We start from the raw sequence: 24368 nt of genomic DNA, 5'->3' as shown, positions 1-24368 counted from the left end.
AAATGAGTTTTGACCAATTCTACCTCCCATTCATGTCTTCAAATTCATCTTTTCTCCCTACCGCCAGTTTTCTCTTCCAACCAAGAATTTTTTAGATTATTTTTATCTCTAAATATCAAAGTATATATATCAAGTATATATATATTTATATATCAAAGTATATAAATATCAAAGCTGGAGAATAATGGCTGCTGGCACTATTGCTTAACGGGAAGGCACTCTCTAGTCTGTGCACTTTGTAAGAAAATCATACATTCAAAATAAAGACGATCTTAACAGTTAAAGGCTCAGATGCCAAACTCAGACACTCTGGATCTCAGAATTTGTGACAGCCACTGACTGAGCAAATCTCTTCGGGTTCTGTGCCCTTTCGTTAGTCACCAAAGTAGACAAAGGTGAAAATCTTCACCAAGGTAGTTTTTTGAGTGTTGAATGAGTTAAATTTTGCCTTTTTTCCCTGGTTCAAAACATAAGCAATAGAGTTGACTGGAATCGTTGTGATCAGCTGGTTCTGAAATCTGAGTGAAAGACTGTTTTCATGTTCAGGGTTTCTTTGGTGGATAGGCAATTGAGAGAAGATGTTAGTCAACTCAGCACAGTCGTGTTAATTAAATAAGCAACATTAATGGGTTCCTCTGTGAGGGAAACACTGACTACAAAAGATGTTGTCTACAATAGACAGGTGGGCTTCTCTTATCCGACCCCCAAAACAGGGTACCACATGAAAGAGGTGAATTCAGCATCAGCCTCAGTTCTGTCTCCCTGAACAATGACTTCTACTTCCTGGTGTCAATGGTAATCTATGTCTATCCCTCCATAGAGGTGGCATGTCTTCAAACTAAAGCATGTTTGGGATCAGTTTCCTTCTGCCTTTCACAGGTGCTAGGGTACTGGACTCTGCTGTCATGTTCATCATGTTACTCTGAAGTATTTTGTGGTCTCATTTTTCTAAATCCCCTATGCATGGATCTCCAGGCCATTGTTTCTCCTCTGATATTCTTTCTCTTAAAGAAAGGCTACTGTGTTTGATGTACTCATTATCGGAACCTGCCCTTCCTCCCTAAGAGGAGCCAAGAATCAGCTGCTTTTGAGGGCCAGCAGGTGGATAGAAACTACACTGGGGTGGGGTGCTGAGCATCTGACTAGAAGGTGAGACCTAGAAACTGAGGGCCTGAGCAGGACGGGGTGGGGAGGGAGGCGAAAGTAGCCACAGTCAGGCTGGCCCAGTCTTATCATACAAAGAGTTGACACTTCACATGTTTACTTACAATAAGCCTTTTAGATATTGTAAAATTGAAGCACAGGGCACATAGTTTGTTCACCAGAGAAATAACATCAAAATAGTGATTCTGTCTTATGTAGAGAACTGTGTTCCTGCTCTGGGCTCATCAGACATTAGGGGTAAAATGGACGAGTTAATTACTTCTTGAACTAAACATTTTATCATATAAATGGCACTCCCCCAATCTCACCCAGCTTTTGAATTGTAATATTTAAGTTTAACCCTGGCCACCAACTCCCTGGAAAGGGCTGTGGCTCCCTGGGTGTGCCTGTTTTCCAAGAGCCCACTGCAGACAGAAATGTTTTCACTGACACACAATTTTAAGAGTCAAAATCCCATGACCTCTCCTTCCGAGGCTGCCTTCTTCTTTATTTCCCTTTCCCGCAAACTTTCTAGTCCAAATTATAAGTCCTCTGGGAGATGTGTCATCTTATTTGGAGAGATATTTTGGCCTATAAATAGCTCCAAAGACTCACTTGATCACTGATCGGATGCAAGGTCAGTTTTTCTCATTCTCTGATACCCTTGTCTGAGAACCTCTCTTTAATCTTTGCTGACTCTCATTGGGATAAAACCATCATGTCAAAGAGCAAACATTTTTTTAGAGGTCAACAGTGGTAGCATGTTACATATATGTGCTCTATCATTTCTTCCCTGTATAGCGCACTTTATAGATTCTTAAGGAAAATAGTTATATTTTCACACTGCCTGCTTCTAAAACAGGAAGACTTACTTCTTAACAACTCTCACAGGGCAAATATTTATGTTCACATTGCCTTCTGACTGTAAGATAAAGGATAATCAAACCATTGATATTTGGATCAAACTAAATTATAAAAATTTTAGAAACCCATTTTAACAATCTCTCTTTGTACAAGTTTATGTAAGAAGTGAAGAGAATGAAAGGTAAACAAAGTACAAGTTATTGTGGTTTTGGTGACATAACCTTCTGCAAATATTCAGATATTTCCACATCTGAAAAGTGTTTATGATAACTCTTTGTCCACAAAAGTCCAATGATGTTAGTCCATATTATACTATGATTGATCAGATAAACATCAAATTACCCTGAGTGGTGCTAAGAGGAAGTGAACACCAGGGAGACTGCAAGAAGAGAGAAGACACAGGATGAAGAAAGCTGGGAGTGAGAAGCAGATGCCGTTAGTTGTATCCGTGTATACAGCCCCTGACCCCAGCATACAAGGCCCTCCTGTTTTACTCTGCTATAATCTTCATCTTGGTGCTTCCCTCCACCCCAGGATTCTTGAATGTTTACTGACTTGAATATTCTATGACTACAAAGATAAAGATGGAAAGGAATGGACTGGTAGGATAAAGAAGAAAAGGGGTGTAGTGTTGGCAGGGTTGAAGAACATAGGGCAGAGACAGGAAGGTATTTGTTAGCTCTTCCTGGAAATTCCACCTGCTTCTTCTGGTACCCATTAGCCACCTTTGGCCTTCTCTCTGTTCTCAAACATTTCTCTTATCCTGCCTCTCCCAGGGGATTTGCATTTGCTCTTCCATCTCTGTAGAATGACTTTTTCTTAGATTTTTCCAATCTTTAATTCTTTTTCTTTCTTTGGGTCTTAAATGACACAACTCCTGATGACCATATCCAAAGCAGTGTTTCCTGTCATAATTATATCTCATACAAGAAAGGACCACGCTGCATTTTCAAAAAAAAAATGTTCTTTTGAGATAAGATCTCCTATACAGCCCTGCTTCACCTGAAACTCACTCTGTAGAGCAGGCTGGCCTTGAACTCACATACAATCACCTGCCTTTGCCTCCCGAGTGCTGGGATTCAAAATTTGCAACATCATTCCCAGAAGTTTTCAATTTTTCATCATTTTATAGGCTAACAATAGTGTTGATATGTCTCAATAATATGGTGTTTAAATGCCTAATTTCGATAGGATTTTATTTATATATTAAAAGCAGATAAAGAAACAATATGCTCTCAGAAATCAATAAAGGGACAAGCCTTTACCTGTATCTGACCAATTTACAGAGGTGGTTAGTCCACGCTGTTCATACAGTGGAGAGGCAGAGAAGTGAATTTTAAGAGCTAACTGATGATCAGCAAGGCAGCCTAGCAAGCTGAAATTTATAGGGAATGAATGTTGTAGTCTTGAATCTAGGTGTTATCCCAACTCAGAGTTTTCCCCTTAAGATAACTCCATCTTTTTCTTTAAGGCCTTCAACTGATTTGATGAGGCCTATGCATGTTTTGAAGGGTAATTTACTTTGCTCCATCTTCATGTTAAAAAAGCAGACAGTCGTAGAAACATCTAACTCATCACTTAAACACAGAGCTAGGCATCCTATCCCTATTGTCTTACCAACTGGACCCCTGGAGAAGTATCTGTTGCTGTTTCAAGATGTGCCTTTTCGGTAGACAATGGTGGATTGCCTGCTTTTCTCTTTTGATGCTCCCTTCCTTTATTCCTTTATTCTATAATAAATAAAGATCATTCTTTCCCCTGAAATCCCAAGCTCTTTCTCAATGAAGATTTGCATGCATCATAACGACAAATCGCCAGCGACTTCCAAGTAACAGACCCCAGTCACGCTTATTAAGTTTGTCTTGTTTAGCCATCTGTCTTGGGAAGTTTGTGAGTTTAGAATATGCAGCCTTCAAGTCCCCAATACAAGTGTGTGGTGGACAAACTGGCAGTGGTTACCATCGGCTGGCATTCTGTTTCAGCCCTCTGGTAAGAACTGGGAGGAAAGAATGTGAACAACGGTGACATCATGCGATTACAGCACAATGGTTCCTGTTCCAGCTGCCCTGCTCTGTAACCTTAGCTGATCACTGCATAGGAGATAATAGAAATGGCATAGTCTTTAAGTAATGAAAATTTCAAGGCATGTATCAAAATACCATGCTAAGATGGGCTAAGGAATCTGCCTTGAAATGGGCAAAAGAGCTGTAAAAATAATTTACTTTGAATTACAGTGTCAGTGGTCCAGTACTAAATCAAACTCCTTCAAGTCCAAGAAGCAAAATAAGGTTAAAAAAATTACTAAGTGAGTATTGATCAGCATGAATATTTGACTGAATGTCTTTTGTCTTATATGTACATGAAGTTTTGTAACACCAGCACTTTAGTGTTTATTTTTACTGTTTCATAAATGCATTTGTATTTATGAACATCATGAAAAATAAGTATTGTGTATGTGTGCAGAAGGGAGCAACACACAGAGGGGGACCATTTAAAGGATCGTGCTGATTTACAGAGCGTAAGGTCAGAGATCAACTATGCCAAGGATATCTGGTTATCCATCTGCTGCCCTGTCAAGAAAACAAAGCTACTTTGAGTTCTGTGGATGAAGCACACTGGTCTGTGTAGCTCGCTTTCTATCTAGTGGGAAAACTTTCATTTATTATTTCCAGTTCAAGTTGTTAGTAAGCTCTCAGTTACTGACCCTGGCAGGCTTTCAGTCAGGAAGCTTCCTCAGCTCCCTCCTCTGTGGCAGCTACAGCTTCTTATCAACCGGTCCACACCACTTCCCAGAACTCAATTTGCACTGTCTCCTTAACACTCTGTTGATGTTCTGGGCCTGCAGTCCTCTATGTTGTTTTGACTTTGTAGAGACAAGATTTCGTTTCAAGCTGGTCCAGGTTGGCCTCAGCCTTGCCATCAGGAGCCTTAGTGTCTGGAGTACTGCGACACTTGGTTCCTGATCACAAGTTCCAAACCTGTGAAATTTTCACCCTTATGTTAAAATTGGGTCTTTACTGACAGTGATCCACTCGCTTAGGGGCTAGACTCCTGGAATGAGCTTTCAACATAGCTCTTGGCAGCCTTGTACACCATAGCTGTGGGTTAAACAACTCAGACTGGAAAGTACTCAGAAAAAGAAATTGCATCTTGACTGAAAGTGTGCAATCTTTTTTTTTATTCTTCCCTAAATAACACATGCGTGTGTTTGTGTGTGTGTAGGGGGGGTATGTACATTGCATTGGTGTTATATGAAATGGAGAACTTATTCAAAGTAATCATGAGAGAGCACATAGGTCGTATGCAAAGTGGCTGATTTTTTTTATGGATGGGACATGAGCATATGAGGATCTGGGCATCCTAGGGGAAAGAGAGCCTCCTTAATTCCCACAGAGAACTAAGAGAGAACTGCAACTATTTTTCTTTATTTTAAAATTTGATTTATTATTGCTCAGATGAGTGTATATGATGTGTGTATGTGTGTGTGCGCTCGTGCATGGATTCTACAGTATACACATGAAGGTCAGTCTCGTGACAATCTTCAGGAGTCTGTTTTCTCTTTCCGCGTGGGTTCTGGGGATTGCACTTGGGTCTACAGTTCTTCATGGCAAGTCCTTTACCGGCTGAGCCGTCTCACTGACCTTGTTTCTTCCCTTAGAGTTTTTAATCTGTAAATATATTGTTAGAAAGATTATTTTAGAATTCTTTTTTTTTTTTTCTCTTTCCTGAGACAAGATTTCTCTGCTTAACAGCCCCGCCTGTCCTGGAACTAGCTCTTGTAGACCAGGCTGGCTTTGAACTCAGAGATCTATCTCCCTCTGCCTCCCGAGTGCTGGGATTAAAGGCATGTGCCACCATCACTCAGCTATTTTAGAATTAAGTTATTTCATTAATTTAGAAGACCTTATTCAGTGAGACAGCATGATTCATGACTTTTGGAACCATCGAAAAATTCAAATAGCACTGCTGACTGAACTACACAGAAAAATTAAGTGTGAGTTGTCACAGTCCCAACCCCCGTTTCTTCCCATTCTGCTTGCTTTCTCAGTAACACACACTTATGAATTTTCCTACCTGTCTTTCTTTCTTTTAATCACCATTAGAATGACATATTAATGAGACTGACAACCCCCTGCTAATACTGTCCTTCAGTATTTGAAGAGCCACGGATGCGATCATGTACCATTTCCTGCCTCCAGCAAGGGATCAACTTGAAAACTCGGCAGCTTCCCAAATGTTAACTCCTCTCTTTTAAACAGTTCACGTTAAGAAACAGAGAATGCTGTACCATTAAAAGAGAAAGAGCGAAAACATTGTGATACATGTTTCCTTGTTAGTCTTTGCTCCCTTTCCCAGTGTTTACCTCTACGTGTGTTTGTAGAAGACTTCTTGACCCCGAAGATGAGCTCAGTGACATTCAGACCGACTCAGTCCCATCGGAAGTCCGGGACTGGTTGGCTTCTACCTTTACGCGGAAAATGGGGATGACGAAGAAGAAACCCGAGGAAAAACCCAAGTTTCGAAGCATCGTCCACGCTGTCCAGGCTGGCATTTTTGTGGAAAGGTAAGCGGCGTGGTTCGCGTCCCAAGGAAAGAGAATCCAAAGGGGCAGCAAGCGTGTTTGGTACATAGAAATCCTGAGGGCTCATCCTACACCGTCTCCGGAGGACACTTACCGTCTCAAGCCTAACTGGAGCGGACAGTTTGCACTTGTGACCGATACGGCCACAACAAAAGCACCTTGTCTTGATGTCTTTTCTTTTTTCTAGTAGGCTGACAGGGAGAATGATATCATACCCCACTGGAAAGACATTTTTGTAGATAACCGTTTACAAACAATCCTAATATGTTCACAGCTTTTCATTCAATTTCATATGAACAAGTTACAATAACCCATAAAATGAATCCTATAATGGGCAGTAATCTTTATTTCAAAGTCAAATGAGTCTTTTTTTTTTTTTTTTGTCCTAAATCGAAAAGACTTCCCTCTTCCTGTTTCCATAGTGAGATGACATCTCTCTCACTTCCACTGTGGAGGACCTTAGACTTTAGTGTCATGGAAAGAAGGTGCCCATATCACGGAGGTCACCAGAGTTTCCAGAATTTGCAAGTATTCATAGGGCCAAGTTTCAAATGTTTTTTAATCATTAAGAGAAAAGACTACTTTTCTTTCTTTGAAATGAGATGTTTCAGAATGACTGAGTATAACCATGTCTGGCAAAACTGAGAAGCATTTATCAGGAATTTCTCATGTTAAAAAGTAATGTGTTTAATTATATGTAAAGTGGCAATTTTAATGTTTTTGAAACTGACCAAGTTGAAGGATGGGCAATTATTACACATCAGGGCACTGTTTTTTGTTGTTGTTTTTTGTTTGATTTTTGGTTTTTTTGTTGTTGTTGATGTTGTTGTTGTTCTGTTTTGTTTTGTTTTTCTGAGACAGAATTTCTCTGTCTTTTTGGAGCCTATCCTGGAACTAGCTCTTGTAGACCAGGCTGGCCTCAAACTCACAGAGATTCACAGGGCACTGTTTTTGAGACAGTGACTGGTTAGGTCAGGCTGGCCTTGAATTTTCAACTCTCCTGGCTCACGTTTCTGGAGAGCTAGGACTACAGGCTTATGTCACCAAGCTCAGCTTCAGCACCCTTTACATTTACGTGAATTCTGGTCACTGTTTTTATCTTTCAATATTTTGAAGCCTCGTTTCCAGCCCAAAAAAAAAAAAATGATGGAAAAGATACTTGATTTTCAAAATGTAAGTGGGAAAGCATAAAAGAATCCTATTGCAAATTCAGTTTAAAGATGTGTTAGGACCATGATGACAACACTTTCCAAAGCTTATTTCAGGAAGATACACCTTAAAAGCTCATCTAGTGAGTTATTATCCAAATTCCCTCACTAGCTTCTCAGCCCCATCTGATTGGCTTAAAAAAAAAAAAAACAACAACTAAAAACTTAAAAGAAAACTAATGATATTCGAGTTAGTGACAGGGCATCGCCTTCTTTGGTGTATAGACTTATTCTGACAGAAGTCTGAAGCCAGGATGCTGGGCTGAGGAGAGTGTCCTTTCATATGAGGATTATTGATATCCCATGGCATCAAATGAAAAACATCTAAGTAGTGTTGCAGAGTCTCAGGTGAAGCCCCATGCTTGGCTTGCTGTGGGAATATAAGTTATCTTCCTTGTTAAAAAGTTTGCAAGCTGAAAGGCAAAGCAAAGTATGGATGAGAGCCAACCAAATGTGCATGCATTGAGACAAGGTTATGCATTCGGATTCACGCACTGACCTGGTAAGTTTCTATTTTTTTTCTTATGAAATACCATACAAATCAAGCTTCCTTTCTAAATAGAAATTTCAAAACATGCATAAGGTAACTAAAATAAAAGTTTGACTATTGTAAATTAGCATGCTTGAAGAGCATAGAAGGAAAATCTTGATCTATCAATATCAACGCCCCATTATTGATATCGTTTATCTTGAATTTTTCAAAAGTAATTACTTTCAGTATGGAAATAGAAGTCCCCTTGTTTCTCCTATGAAGTTGCTCTCCCAAGACTCAGCAGGTGCTGACAATTGTTTGTCCAAATGTTACCTGGGACAGCGATGAGAATAGTAGTAGTGTTTTGGTTTCTTTAAAGGTTTAGAATTATATCTCATAGTTTTAGAGAAGCCTTCTAAAGTAATCCGTTAGAGATTCACTTGGACTTTACCACCCATTGGATTCCAGGAAACTCCTTAGTCTTTTTCCTGCATGCATGGCACACGACTTGTTTAATGAAACGAAAGGCCACTGATGAAGATGTCTGCAATCCCTCCTATTTCTGGAGCAGTTGTGTTGCTTTTCCTTTTTATTTGCTCTAATATAAAATTTTTAATTTTGTATTTCTACCCCTGATGATAGGACAGGAAGGCTAACATAATACAGAACTTTTAAAAAAAATTGTTTTGGAAATTTTTAAAAATTGCTTGCCTCTTTTCATTCCATATTGTAAGTAATGCTCAGATTCAAAGCCAATTTCCAAGTCAAAGAACCTCAGTGCTAGATTTTACCCAGCATTTATTTCTTTAGTCTTCACAGAAAGCTTGGGATTCTCCTTTTAAAAATGAAGTATTAAAGACTGTTCCAAATGCCACATAGCTACCAAGCAGCTAACCAAGGATTCAATGCTGGGTTCTCTATCCTTCCCAGCCCCCTTCCCTCCTGTGCCAGGAAATCACACTGATCTGATAGTATTTAATGCTTTAAGGGTCCTTATTGTGTTGATCATTTCCCTGATCATTGCTCCTTCTCAACCCATTGCTCTTTTCTGCATGACAGTCATAAGAAAGATAGGTGGATAAAGACTTTCCTCAGAATCCACAAGGAACAGTCAGCACTCTCTGAACCCTTGTTGTAAGTACCTTCCTTGCTCTACAGGGCTGGAGTATTATACTTAGCTCCAGGGGGTAATTAATAAAAGCTGTTTTCTTGGAAACCCTCCTGAAGGGTTTAGTAAAGAAGTCTGCTGCTGTACTGATCACCATCTGAAAATCCCTCCGAGACTGGAAGAGAACTCGAAATATAAACAGGAAAAAGTGAAGAGTCGAGTTTCTGTGCTGCAGCAGGGTGCAGGAGGGGGCTCTCTTTTGAGAAATTAAACTCAATTCATTTCTGAGCTCCATGAAGTCATTATTTAAAAGGAAATCACAACAAATTACTTGTTTTTTTTTTACTATTATTTTTCAAATTGTGTTTTCTGGATTTTTAATTCATAGACCACAGATTCAAAAATACTTTGACGTGTCCTCAGCAATTTTTATTTTTAAAAGACGGTAGAATATTTTCCACCTGTTTCCTTCCTTCCTTTTCTTTTCCTTCTCTTCTCTTCTTCTTCTTCTTCTTCTTCTTCTTCTTCTTCTTCTTCTTTTTCTTCTTCTTCTTTTTCTTCTTCTTTTTTTCTCTGTATGGTCTTTGCTGGCCAGGTTGGTCTTCAACTCAGAGATCTACCTGCTTCTGCCTCCTGAGTTCCAGGATTAAAGGCACATGCCACCATCACCCAGCTTTCCCTGTACTAACTAATATTGACCACTTCTATCATATTTAATCAAATTATAGTGTTTTCTTTACAAGGGGGACATCACAGCAATATAGTCTAAGCAATACAGTTTCTTGTGTGCCAATTGAATATATAAAGTAAGAGACAGTTTATGTCTTTCCAGTACATTGGGAAATAGTCACAAATTATTCACATTCCTGATAGAGTCCAGTTGCTTTAATCTGTGTTAGAGCCTTCCAGAAACAAACAAGTTACAAATAAGTCAGGATATACTGCTGTTGATATTATTATGGAACCTGAGAGAATATTTTCTCAGAATAATCTTTCTTAAATCATTTTGGACAGCAATTTGATCAGTCTTGACTTATTTTTGTCAATATAACTTTTTATGATATCCTTAACAAAGAGCTGCGTAAATTCTGGTGGTGCTATTTCCCTCTGATAGTAACCATTCAGAAATAAGCAAATATAAATAAATGAATCTCATGTTCAGGGTAATCAGCCTCTAATCTAAAAACGTTGGTATTCAGATGGTCACCAGAGAGGAATATTCTGCTGTCGCAGATGGGGTGACCTGTGAAGAGTGTCATTGTACATGGAACATACAGTCGACCTGATCATTTCATGAAACTCAGGGATAGCTGCCCTTTCCTCGAAACCAAGATCACTTCTCAGAGTTCCTATGAGTAGATAAAGCCATTCCCACCCCATGCCCCATCACCCAGAGAAACAATGGCTGTTATTATCACCTTTGTCACAGTGGGGGTACAAGGCAAAGAAATCTAGAGTTGTCTTTCCTTGGTTTTTGAGAAACACAGCTGAAGATGTTGAGCGAAGGAACGCTAACGGTGCAATTTTCCCCTCTTTCCTAGGATGTACAGGAAGAACTACCACATGGTTGGGCTGTCATATCCTGCAGCCGTCATATTGACACTCAAGGTGAAGCAATTTCACTTGCTTTCCTTTGTAAAGTAGTCACAGACATTTCTTTTCCCTCAAGTGCCTGGGAGGAGAATGAGAGAGAGCAGGTCTTTGCTGCAGTCCACATATTACAATGCAAACATTCTTTTAAGTATTTTGTTAAATGTAAAGCAGCCCAAGCCTTGACTCAGCCTAGTCACAGCATCTGACTGACTGATGCTAGCAGTCAGTGCCTGTCCACAGCCTTTCCCAGTCATGTGCATGTATGAACTGTTCCTCCAGGCTTTACTTACTCGGCTCCTGAACTGCACTTGGAGGTGGCATTATTTTGAGAGTATACGCATCCTCTTATGCTTACCTTATGTTTTAAAAAGGCATTTCACTGTGTGTGTGTAACAAAACACAAAGAAGAAAATTATTCAAGATCTTAAGTCCGAGAAATTATAAAATTGATAAAGAAACTAACCAACAAAAACCAAATTTTTTTCATCTTGTGCCTGGCTTCTCTTGGGACTGTCCCACCCATGCCCCATGTGTGATTGCAGCATTGTGTGTGTAGGGAATGACTGGACGTGCGAATTTGCCCGAGGAAGCTGCTGCCTCGCTCGTCCCCTCTTTACACAGGTGGACCTCACCCAGTTGTTTGACCTGCAGGAAAGTCTTGTAGGCTGCTCATTCATTCTAAAGTCCTTTCCCCCTGACTTTTAATGTTTTCAAGGACTCAACTCTATCTCTTAAAACAACCTTAAGAGAGAGAGAGAGAGAGAGAGAGAGAGAGAGATTTAACCTTTCTTTTGCTAAACCTGAAATTTTGAGGAGGAATATTGAAGCCATGGTTGTCTAATTAAAGCATACACCGGGGACGGGCCATTTGGGCTCCCTCACCCAGGATCAGGATGTCAGCGAGCAGCCCCTTCTAGTTGCTTGAGGTCATATTATAGGAAGAATAGTGTTCACAGGGGTGGGAGAGTTGACTGTCATCTATTGTTAGGAAGATATAATGAGAGGGAACGGACAGGGTAAGGATATACATCATAGGAAAGGGGATGCAAATTTAATGTAGGTTGAAAAATATGGAATGCAATTTACATCAGGTCTGAGAAACAGGAACTTATTCTTAATTACAAACAGAAACCTTCACTTTCAAGGACTTAACAGAGAACAATAGCGACTTATTTTTTAACTACAAGTAAAAAAACCTTAACCTGCAAGATAATAGTGTTCCTGTTTTTTTTTCTTATGCTTTATTTCTGATTTTTGTATTTGTTTTCTAGTTTCAATTTGCAAAGCTTATTTTTTTTTTTGTGTTCCCCTTTTGTCCTAAGCATCCTCTCAGTATTGAGTTCTGCAAATGCACACTGGCTTCAAATGTTAGTCCTTGTAAAAGGCTGTTCATTTTTCATGAAGCTTTTTAACATATTTGTGTTTCCAAAACTGCGAGAAAGACAAGCATGTGACTTTAGTGCCTCATCAATACGTTAACTACTCTGCTTTTGAAAGATTTTTGCCATCCCTCTTATGCTTCAACTATATACAAAAAAACTGGGGGATGCATAAAGGCCAACTAAAATAGTTTGGTATATGAACACAATATTTTGTGAAATGTAGTTGATTAAAACTGCGTGAAGTGTAAGGTTGAGGGAGTAAACGTTACTGAGGAAAGAGAATTATTGTGAGTGTGTTTTCTGAAAATCCCCCAGGCCAGTCTGACGGCCTGGGCACTAAATGTCTGTGGCAGGTGAAAAGTGTCAATCACCTTTGTCTGCAAGCCCCGCCCCCATTTTCTCAAGGGGACCCTTAACTGGCCTCTAACAGGAAGCCTTGAAGGTCTGAACCAACTCCTCCTTGTTAACTTTGGAATTTGATAAAAGATGTATTGTCTTTTTTTGAGCTTTAGTAATACTAAAACTCTTTCTATCAAGAATTTTAGGTTTCTAATTCCTAAAGAGATAAAAGTGGGTGCTTGGGCATCATATTGGAGTCAACTGGGAGGAATTTGACAGTTGCATGCAAGTAAACAAAGACTTAATTGGTGCATGATTCTAAATGATTCAAAAAGGCTGGCAAGATGATCCAGTGGGTAAAGGAGTTTGCCCCAAAAGTCTGGTGACCTGAATTCAATCCCCAGGACCCACTTAAAGATGGAAGGAGAGAAACTACTCCACAAAGCAGAGAGGTCCTCTGACCTCCACATGCATGGGAAAACCTGGAAGAGCCCCACACATAAGCATCAAAGCATTTTAAACTGTCATTCGAAGGCTTCACTATCATCTTTCACAGGACACATTTTCAGAGCCTGCATCAGATGTCCGATTTGATCTAGTTTCAGCATCTCACAGCATGTGAAGCCACTTTCCAAAGCAATGCTCATAGAAAGGGTAAAAGCCCTGCATCGAGTCCACACATACAAAATTAACCATTCCTTTAAATTGTTCGCACACTATCCGATACTCACTCTACTAACACACGCGCGTGTATGCGTGTGTGTGTGTGTGTGTGAGAGAGAGAGAGAGAGAGAGAGAGAGAGAGAGAGAGAGAGAAATTGCATGTCATCACCAGGCATTCTTTCCTGACATCCAGGTTCTACTTTAGATCAGAATAATGTACTCATTTAGGTTTTCTGCAGCAAAACCGTGTAGTAATCTTGGCGGCCTAGTTAGCCCTACTTACTGCTCCCAGTGCCACAGAGGGGATACCTACGTGGTGTTTCCTGTTCCCCTATAAACCTATCTATGTGCCCCCAAAAATGTATGAAATAGCAAAATTACTGACCCCTTCCTCAGTCAAATGATCTACCCCTTGTTCTTACTGTTTCTGGAGGAATCTGAGTGAGTGAGCCTAGGTTAGGCGAGGAAGGCTAAAGCTTTACTTCCTTCGAGAATTTAAGTCCCAAAAGAAGACAGATAATAGCCAAATTACTGACTCTTTATGCTAAAATATCAAGCAAAGAAGAAAGTGTGTGGCTGAATGGCAATGGAGACCAGAACTATTTTCTCTTCATCCCTCAGTTGACATCACCCAAACACCAGCTCTCCTGCCTTAAAATGGAGCAGGTCTAGGTAATGATTTATGGCAGGAAGTCCGAGCGAGCAAAGGCAAAGGCTGCATTAGACTGTTCCCAAGTTTATTGCATCAGCTTCATAACCCTGGTATTGAGGAAGAGCCACGGTGTTATATTATCCCTGTCAGCCTCACCCCTGCAGCCCTGACATATCAGACTCCAGCAGAATGCAGTCTGACATGTTCCACTGCAGGGTTAGCCGTTGCATGTTCAGTGCTTAATTTGTTAAATAATTTTCCATGAGAAGCAGTGTTGTCATCTAAAATATTGACTCTTCTTCTACAGGATGTTGATAAATGGTCTTTTGACGTATTTGCCTTAAATGAAGCGAGCGGCGAGCATAGTCTGAAGTTTATGATTTATGAACTGTTTACCAGATACGACCTTATCAACCGCTTCAAGGTCAGGAACTGGTTATTTGAATAAGAACGGCAGCCCAAAACCCTGAGCCAGTGGCTTTAGATTGATTTAGCAAGTCACCCGTTGAGGGTCTGTGCTCACCCTCTGATGAAACCACCACTCCCTGCACATCTGCGAGCACCGTGAGACCCGGAAAGTTTATCCCAACAGACACTCCCTGGATTCTTCCAGAATCCTATCAGGACAGAAACTATGTCTTGAAGAAGTGCAATAGGTTCCAGGGTTCGTTTTCATCTTTTGTTTCCAGGGCTCTAATACTGCACAACGAACCCATTCTTTTCTTTATTTTGAGGAATGGTCTTTCTATGCAGCCTAGGGTAGCTTTGAATTTGCCATGTTGCACAGGCTAGTCTCGAACACACAGTCTTATTGATTCACCATGGTGGCTCTGGGAGCTCAGTATTCCATCACCACATCTAACTTATTGGGAGCTTTCCTTAGACTGAAAAGATGCGTCTTCCCCTTATTTTCACCTAGAAGTGTCTAAGCAATAATTTTTTTATTGATTTTTATTGAGCTCTACATTTTTCTCTGCTCCTCTTCCTCCCACTTCTGAGAAATCTGAGGTCCTAACTTCCACTAGCTCAGGGCTCGTGGCACTAGAAGGGACAGAAGGAACTGCGAAGCCACCAGTTTTTTCCGACAGTTAGGAAAACTAGACCTTGCGGTTTATATTGGGGAGTTTCATGTTTTTAAGAACTAGTTTTTTTTTTCTTGCCTGTGGAAGATATGAAAATTCAGAGCTATTTAATTTGTGTTAAAGTCTTTCATATTGCAGTCCAATATATCAATGATGTGGTTTTTTTAAGACAACTTTCACTGAACTTGAAATTACTGCCCATATTTGACCCATTAATTCGCTCCATTTCTGAACCCTGTGCTCATGTTTGTGTAACATAACAATTCAAACAAAAATATAATCATGAATATTACTTTCCACAGATTCCTGTTTCTTGCCTAATTGCTTTCGCAGAAGCTTTAGAAGTTGGTTACAGCAAGCACAAAAATCCATATCATAATTTGGTTCATGCAGCTGATGTCACTCAAACTGTACATTACATCATGCTTCATACAGGTATCATGGTAAGAACGCCTTTATACATGCTTCATACAGGTATCATGGTAAGAACGCCTTTATACATGCTTCATACAGGTATCATGGTAAGAACGCCTTTATACATGCTTCATACAGGTATCATGGTAAGAACGCCTTTATACATGCTTCATACAGGTATCATGGTAAGAAAGCCTTTATAAATGAGGTGTGTTGGCATAGAAACAAAACTCCATTCTCTTGCATTATTTTTGTCTCTAATGCTGTGAACGAATATTTGTAGAGTAGCATAACTAACATACATGTAATAATCACTGAGATTTTACAAATTAGTTATACATTTTTCAGAAAATACTTTAATTCTGTAGAAGAAAACATGCTTAAAGGTCAATTAAAATATATTTGCTGTATTAGTTTTCTAAAATTTGAACTGTAGAGCATTCTTTTTTGTTTGTACTTTTGGAAATTAGAAAATAGATTTTGAAACTGCTTTCCCACAGTGGCTTGATTATTACTGCTGACTGATTGCAGCCTGCGAGCAACAATGGCTGGAGACATCTGAGGGGGTTCCTGTCTTGTAGTCTACGATGTCACCCTTGAGACTGGTTGTTGATATGACTGGTGGCTGGAAGCTAAGTTAGGGACTTAGGGGACATCTTAAAGGACATCTTCAATTTTCACTACCCTGGAGAAATACCCACTCTATGACAAAGCAGTCACTTCAAAAACTGTTTTAAAAGAAGTATTTTGGGGGTTCTTTGTTTTTCTTTCTAGTTGTGTCCCTATGCAGCACCTAGGTTTCCCCAAAACCTTTTGGTTTAATGAGGCGGCATTGTCTCAGTTTTTTCTGGAATGCTATGCTTTTACTTGCTTTAGTATTCATGGCCTTATCATCATGGATACAAGGGCTCCTGAGCAGTAAGTGTCTTTCTGTGGTGTCCACTGACTTAGGGTTCTCCACTGGACTTTTAGTCTGTCAGCACAGACACAGGGCCTCCTGAGCAGTAAGTGTCCTTCTGTGGTGTCCACTGACTTAGGGTTCTCCACTGGACTTTTAGTCTGTCAGCACAGACACAGGGCCTCCTGAGCAGTAAGTGTCCTTCTGTGGTGTCCACTGACTTAGGGTTCTCCACTGGACTTTTAGTCTGTCAGCACAGACACAGGGCCTCCTGAGCAGTAAGTGTCCTTCTGTGGTGTCCACTGACTTAGGGTTCTCCACTGGACTTTTAGTCTGTCAGCACAGACACAGGGCCTCCTGAGCAGTAAGTGTCCTTCTGTGGTATTCATTGATTTAGGGTTCTTCGCTTGCTTTTTGATTTCTATTGCCTCTGCCCTGACTCCAGCGGTGAGCTGACTTTTTTTTTTTTTTTCAAACGTCTGACATTAATAAGTTAACTGAAAACAACAGAGAAGAAAAATTCATTTAAACCACACTCTAAGTGGAGAGTGGTTGGGTTTCTGAAGCAGGAGTGAAGATGCCATGCCTCTGTCCCTCTAATTCCATCACTTCTCCGCTGTGAAGCAAACTGAAAAAGTAAGCAATGTGGCGGGCAGAATTTCATTATCTTACAATATTTTTACAGTGCAAACACATTTTGTTATTTTCTTTTGTTTACTACAAGGACTGCAATAAGCATCTCCTCTTTTAGCCTGAGAATTTCAAGTCCAAAGGTTACACTGAAAAGACGTGAGCTATCACATTAGTGGGCAAGCAGAGAAATTGAAATCTGTTGTGTGATTTTACCTGCAGACGTATAGGGAAGATGTGCTGAGCGCATCTCATGTCCTTTCCTGTTCTCCTGAAGCCTGGGAAATCTGAGTCCACATCCTGCCTTCTTGCAGGACACCAAGAAAATGAAGCCATTAGCGCAGGTCTGAGTCTCTCTAGAGAAAGCCACAAATGCGGATGTCACCTCTTTCAACAACATCGGCATGTCACCTCCAATTTCAATCATTTCTTCAGCAAAATATCAGTTAGTTGGACCATTACAAAATTAGTCTACTGGTAAACCTAATTTAGTCTCAAGTAAAATCCAGAAAATTCATTTAATTAAAGCAAAAGAGAGAATGAATTTTACAATGGAATAAAATTTTTGCAGGTGAAATGAATTCGTGAATGTGCTGAGAATTTTGTCAAAATGAGAGCACACTGTCACCTTGACAGTTTTGGGAAAGTAGTTTTAATAAGCTTTCTTCCGCGGTGCTAGGTGAATGCTAATTTTCATACAAATGAACATTTCTGTCTTTAAAACAAAAATGCATCACAAAAAATACCAGCTGCATCTCTGAGTCTTTCTTTCACCCTTTAAGTTTGGTATGGAAAACACTGGGTCACTCATTCCTTTTAGCATTGAGTTGATTCCCTGCTATTTTGAGATGGTCCTATCAGAGTGACATTTAGAGAACACTCCAGCTCCAGGCCAGCGCTGTCAGTCAGGCCTTGCATCTGTCACTTGCAAGGAATGCTGAGGAGCCAAGCCTGAAAGGGATTGTGATGAAGCTTCCTGGGTTTTATGATCAGAGGGAAGTCCTGGGTCCGGACAGCATGGAGAGAAGTAGAGACGGATGCTGGTACAGCTGCTGTGCCTCCTTCTCTCTCCTTTGTCCCTCGATTAAATTGTCACCCCTGCCACAGGGACAGAGAATTACAGACATTCCACTTGCTAAAGAGTCAGCTCTATGGAGTGATGCCAAGCTACCTCCCACTGTCCCTTTAAATACAAGGTCATTCTAGGGCTTTGCCCAGAGCATTTTCACACTTGGTGGCTGGTCTCATTCATTCTCTCTGATGATCTCTGGTGACTTGTGCTCTTTCCTCTGGAATTTGCATCTCACTGACTGCCCAGACACCAACTTCTACACTTTGGGATGACTCCATTTTTCTCTGATCAACCTACCAAAAATGTGGCAGGAAATCCATGTTCTGTGGTAATGGCTTCCCTGACAATACTGTGTCAAAGGGAGGAGGCAGCCGCCAGCATTGAAAACATTATCTGCCACTTGTAAATGCTACCTCTCTGTTTTGGTGTCCTTGTCACTAAAACTGAGTTAATAATACTGACAGTCACAGGAGCTAAAGAAGAACCATTCAGTTTCGTTATGAAGCACCATGTGTAGTACCTGAAATAAACAGCTCTTAATACAAGGCTCATTAGCTTTCATAATGTAATAAATACCTTTCTGTGTTAAATTATTGCAAACTACTCGTGTTTATTAAGAAAAGATGGAGACAAAAAGTGCCCAATCCCAACACTTTAGGCTAAAATAGTTATTATATTCCTTTAAAGCACTCTTAAGAACCAATTTCTGATGTGAAATTCTTGCCTACCTGAACACATGCTTTATCACACACACATGTACATACATACACAGCAATTCAAATATGAGCACAGCCTTTGGAGTTCTACTAGCTTTTACCTATTTAGATATCCACTCAAGATAGTCAGTTCTGCTTTGGAAAGCTTGGAACATGGGCAGATGTCTTGAATCATGAAAGTTACCATGTTCCACAGAAAAAAGAAAATTCAATCTTTTTTTTTTAATCCCAATTCTTGTCTCTGCTTAACCTCCTTCATGCTGATCCAGTTCCATAGGACTGAGCTTTGCTATCTGCTAGCATAAAGATACAAATATTTATCTACTGAGAGGAACATAGAACAAGCATAAAAATAATGGAATCATCTCAAGGGCGCATTTAACAACAGAGCTAGCTCCCCGCCATCTATCACTGATGTGTAAGCTCTTAGGAAGGTCAACTCTTCCTTCTGATATAGCCTGGGCACTGCCCACTTGAGAAGATGTTGACCTGAGCCCTCTAGGGCACGTGCCGTCTGCAGCTTAGAGGAAATGCAGAATCTACATTGATCATGGCTCTCGTTTTAACCTTGGATTTCTGCCCACCAGGAACCAGCAGAGCCCCAGTTTTGGTCAGTTCTGTTCTTTGATGAGAAACACAATATGATCTGATTGCATATGTCCCCAAGAGTTATTTTAGAAATCTACAAACGTAGATGTTTCCTTAGATATAAACACATTCACCACCAGCCATAAGTGAAGCTATAACATGTAGATGTTTCCTTAGCTATAAACACATTCACCACCAGCCATAAGTGAATCAACCATGAAGGAGCCGGCAGTCACTGCAAAATTCTTTTACCAAGACAGAAAAGATATTAGATATTTTTCAATTGAATGTGAGAATGTCTACATTCCCAAATTAATTTCTCCTACAAACGTGATCAGTAAGGCCAGAGCATAGTAATAAGTAAGTACATTCATGGAGAAACGCCTCTTCATGGCAAGCAGAGATTAAACCAGGAAATACATTTAAAATCAATTTTTATAGCTAGGAAGATAATAATTTAAAATAATTATGAGCTAGTCTATGATTAAATTCCATCTCAAAATTTACTTTGCAGACTTATATCTGATATTATCAAAGTAGATATTAGATGTTGCTTTTTTTCCCCAACCAGTTAAATCTATAACTATACAATCAAGAGATACTTGAAGATGATAGGTTTCTCTTCTCTCACAAACATGCTTCTTTAACAAAACAATGAATCTCTGGGGTCACAAATGTTTTAATTTCATTTCTACTCACTTCATGTGTTTAGCTCTATGGTCTCAGAGGGAACGCTGGAGGCTCAGTCCCAGCTCAGTCTGTGACACAGGCTATTAATAAGGTCATTTTCTTCCTTTTAGTGGCTCTCAAATGAGTTTTTACATGCACGAAACACCTAGTTATACTAAGTCCCTTAGGTTCTGAGAGGCCTCGCCTGCAGGCAGGGCTTCAGTATTTCAAAGGCAGTCACCACTGCATCCCGGTTGTCATCTTCCAGATTTAAAGCTTTGCAGTATAAAGTCCTAACTGTAGTAAAGTGCTGCTTGCTCTGTATTTGGCTATTGGACAAGACTTTGATAGGAACAACCCATGAATTTACCCAGCTTTGGAAGCCCACAGAGGAAGACCTGTTAATTCCATTTTAACGGAATCTGTGGCTCAGACGGTAAACATCTCACGTGCCCAGTGACAAAGAGAGACTCACACAGAACTATCATGTGCTCTCTTCCATTGCTCCCACTACCTCCCTCTTACACAAAACCAATGAGCTTCAACGTTGCAGGCATTATTACCTGGCATGCACCATTCTGCAGTTGGTTCTATGAGAGGAACGCAGCTCAGCGAGCTCTGAGAGCTCACCATTGCTGACTCCCTGGCTTCAGTGGCTTCAGTGTGCCTGCCTGACTTTTATAGGAAATCCAGTTTCATCATTGTAATCCAAGTCAGTTGGTTTCATCGTCTTCATCCTCTTCTCAACCTCATCTTATCAGATCGTCAAATGCAGCATACGTGTGTGTGTGTCAATGTATGTGATGTATGTTTATGTGCATGTTCAGATGTGTGGGGTAAGCTATGTGTTTCATAGGCTTGAAAGATGTCCAAGAGCAAACATCTTACTTTAGAACCCCTTTTCCTAATGCAAGTCCTATCTTCTTGCAGGACTATCCAAAAGAACATTTGCTGATAGTCTTGCTCAGTGGCAAGTGAAATCACTTGCCCAGTCTGATCAATGAACATGTGAAATATACCTACTGCAATGGGGCAGTAAATTTAATTCTGTTTTATTTATATTTGTCATATGTGTTGTTGTGTGCTATACAGAATGTGAGTGATGAACAATACATTGAATTATTCTATAAGCTATAGCAGTAGGCATAGTACCAGACAGCTGATAAAAGAAAGGATAATGTATATGAAAAAGGTGGACCTGGGTTTTACATGAAAACAGTTATTCTTTTCTTTGTTTTTATCAAGTTTCCCTGAATGGTTATATATGTGCTATGAATACAAAATTTGGCAAATTCTTATAAACTTTTCCACATCCTTAATTCTTAAAATTAAATCAGTTTCGCTCTTGGAAAGAATAAGTTCTTCCAATTTTAAATGAAAATTTGTTTTCATGGGTTTTTAAATGATTATCTAAATATACATTTTAGTGAAGGTGAGCTCTACATTAAAAGATGACTATATTATAATTTATGTCATAAATCCCAAACTAGTAAAGTTGTTATTTTAAAATCCTTTTGGAGTCAACCTTTCGGATGGTGGAAAAATGGCTCCCTTTTTAAGAAGCATGGCGATCATATTTTGAATTTTAGATTTTGAGCTTATGAAGCACGAAATGATCATTGGCTTCCTGAAGCATTGATTATTCATAGCTAATTGAGGGAAAATGGAAAACATATGAAAGACAGCATTATTTTATGTGGTTGGGCACTCTGAGCACACTGAAGACTTTCCCATAAAAAGAAACGATGGTGAGGATGCTGAGCGTGACGGCATGTTTCCTTCTTTTGCTAGCACTGGTTCACGGAACTGGAAATTTTAGCCATGGTTTTTGCAGCTGCCATTCATGATTTCGAGCACACAGGAACAACAAACAACTTCCACATTCAGACGCGGTAAGTGCCATGAAGTCTTAACTTCAACAAGTTCAAATTTATTTTTCTCAAAAAAGAGAGGGCATAGAAGGTGGCCATGGTCCAAGTACCTACCTGTCTTTATAAAACCCATGAACTATGAATATATGCCTATTCATTTATCTTATGTGTTTTATTTATTCTTAAGAGATGTTTAGAACAAGCAGATTTTTACTAAGAATGGGTTTAATAACTTTTAGCGATAATTCTTAAGACTTGACAACTTCCATCAATCTGCTCCTGTTTTTGAAAACCCACACATTTTGCCTGAGTATTTAACAGGTTAAAATGCATAGGTGTCTATCAGACAAGTTCTCTCTGCCAAGGCTCAGCCTGAGCAGTCTCATACGTCAGACATTTATCCACTGAGACACCTCACATAATGGATTGTCTCCGGCAATGTTTTATGTAATTGTAGATTAGAAGGTAGACAAGTTTGTTTCTTAAGAAATCAGGGGAGTGAAGAAATCTCATTCCAGGGCAGTGTGAAGTGCTCAATAAAATTGAAAAATAAGATGCTTTAATAATGGTTATAATGACACTTACTCAAACCAAAGTACTAGAGTGGACATGTATTATAATATCCTCCTAAGGTTCCTATAATAAACACTGAATGGATGGTTTAAGCAACGAACAATTCCTTTCTTACAGTTCTGGAGGCTGGAAGTCGAAGATTAAGGTGTCAGTGGCTTGTTTCTTCTAGCCCCCACCCCTGGCTTGTGGACAGCCACCTCCTTGTGTCTTTTCTCCCTGCACATGCTTGTCTGGTGCTCCTTCCTCCTCATTTGAGGGCACCGTTCATCCGAGACGTGGTCTCCCACTTTCATAGCATCATTTTACCTCATTTATGCCCATCTATGTCAAATACAGCCACACCTGGGAGCAGAGCTTCAATATATGAATCCAGCGGGGTTGAAGTGCAGAACTCAGTCTATAAAAGGAAGGTACCCTAAACTCTTTATGGTTAAACAAAGATTTCAATGCCCGAGAAGTAGAATTTAGTTCAGGACAAATCAGGGTGCAACTCACTTTCTATCTGTGAAATCCCAACATTTCTGTGTTTAATCAGCCATGATTGCTTAATGGGGAAATACACCTGCATCTCTCTGGGAAACCATAGAACTTCTCTGTTGAGAGAATGCTAAGACTCATTTTTTATGTTTTATTGGCGCCAGGTGGTGGTGGTGGTGCAGGCCTTTAATCCTAGCACTGGCACTCAGGACCAATGGCAAGGGGACCTCTGAGTTCAAGGCTAGCCTGGTCTACAGAGTGAGTTCCAAGACAACCAGGGCTACACAGAGAAACTCTGTACTGAAATAAAACATAACAAAAGCAGACAAATAAAAAATGCTTTATCGGCATATGTTAATCATGGATAATAATTCTTTTCATTATGATAGGTTCATAAATGCATATAATGCTTTTAGATAAATTTTCCCCTTCTCTTATGTGCCTCCCACCCTTCTCAATGTCTTTGCTCCTCCCATTAAGCACCACTTCGACTTTATCTCATTTTGTGTACGTGTCTGTGACCCAGTGAGTTTCAGTACACTTCATGCAGGAACTTGATTGAAAAGTTGTTTAGAGGAGCGAGGACTTTACCAATGAGTACCTCTGAGTAAAATGTCTCTCTCTATTCTATCAAAAACTAACTGTGCATAAAGCCACAGGCAGGAGTGAGGCCCAATGAGCCTCTCCCACGACATGGTGTTAAGGTATTGACAGGCCCAGTCTTGGGAGACTCTTGTGTCGGCTGTCACAGTGCTGAGTGTTTAACATGCAATGGTCATATCACGGCCAGAGGGCAGTTTAACACGCCGCTCCTTTGCTTCCAGTTTTTATATCCCTCTATTCCTTCTTCTGGACGATGTTCTCTGACATCATCACCTATGAGGGTGATGTAGATGTTCCACTTATGGTGGTGATATACCTGGTCCCTTTGTGGATGAGCATTCAATGGTTACTCTCATAGCTGTGACCCATTGTGTATCTCTGTAGGAACGACTTCCCACTACATAAAAGCCTTTCTTACCAAAGCTGACAGCAATGCTAACCTATGGACAGGAACAAAGTTGCTTATGTAGTAATATTTCATTTTTATTTTAATAAATAAAGCTTGCCTGGAGGCCAGTGCAAAGCAGCCACACTGTCACACAGGCCAGGCAGTGGTGGCACACACCTTCAATCCCAGCAGCCACACTTGTTAGCCAGAGCCCGGGTGAAGATGGTGCATGCATCTAGTGCATCCCAGCACTAGAGAGGAATATACGGTAGGATGAGACAGGAAGTCTTTAAATCGGAAGATTTCAGAGAGGTAAGAGCTTTTTCTCTAGTGGCTTGGATGTTTTTGCTTTTCTTTTTTTTTTTTCTTTTTTTTTCTTTT

The 24368-nt window shown here is 40.0% G+C and overlaps 1 protein-coding gene across 4 annotated transcripts in view; it reads left to right on the top strand.

Annotated features, from left to right (window-relative positions):
* The window catches only part of Pde1a (phosphodiesterase 1A), a 245217-nt gene that overhangs the window by 172926 nt on the left and 47923 nt on the right, over positions 1–24368 (top strand). For all 4 annotated transcript variants that reach the window (XM_041639716.1, XM_041639717.1, XM_041639720.1 and 1 more), the window contains 5 exons: positions 6389–6571; positions 10919–10985; positions 14314–14430; positions 15391–15531; positions 21867–21967. In XM_041639716.1, coding sequence (XP_041495650.1) covers positions 6389–6571; positions 10919–10985; positions 14314–14430; positions 15391–15531; positions 21867–21967 — 609 coding nt within the window. The remainder of the gene's footprint in view (positions 1–6388; positions 6572–10918; positions 10986–14313; positions 14431–15390; positions 15532–21866; positions 21968–24368) is intronic.

Source organism: Microtus oregoni, unplaced genomic scaffold (genome assembly GCF_018167655.1).
Source record: "Microtus oregoni isolate MIOR12 unplaced genomic scaffold, Mior012 000060F_ref0000265, whole genome shotgun sequence".
In the NCBI taxonomy this organism is placed as follows: domain Eukaryota; kingdom Metazoa; phylum Chordata; class Mammalia; order Rodentia; family Cricetidae; genus Microtus; species Microtus oregoni.
The sequence above is the reverse complement of the archived record's forward strand: the minus strand, read 5'-3'. Positions and strand labels throughout refer to the sequence as shown.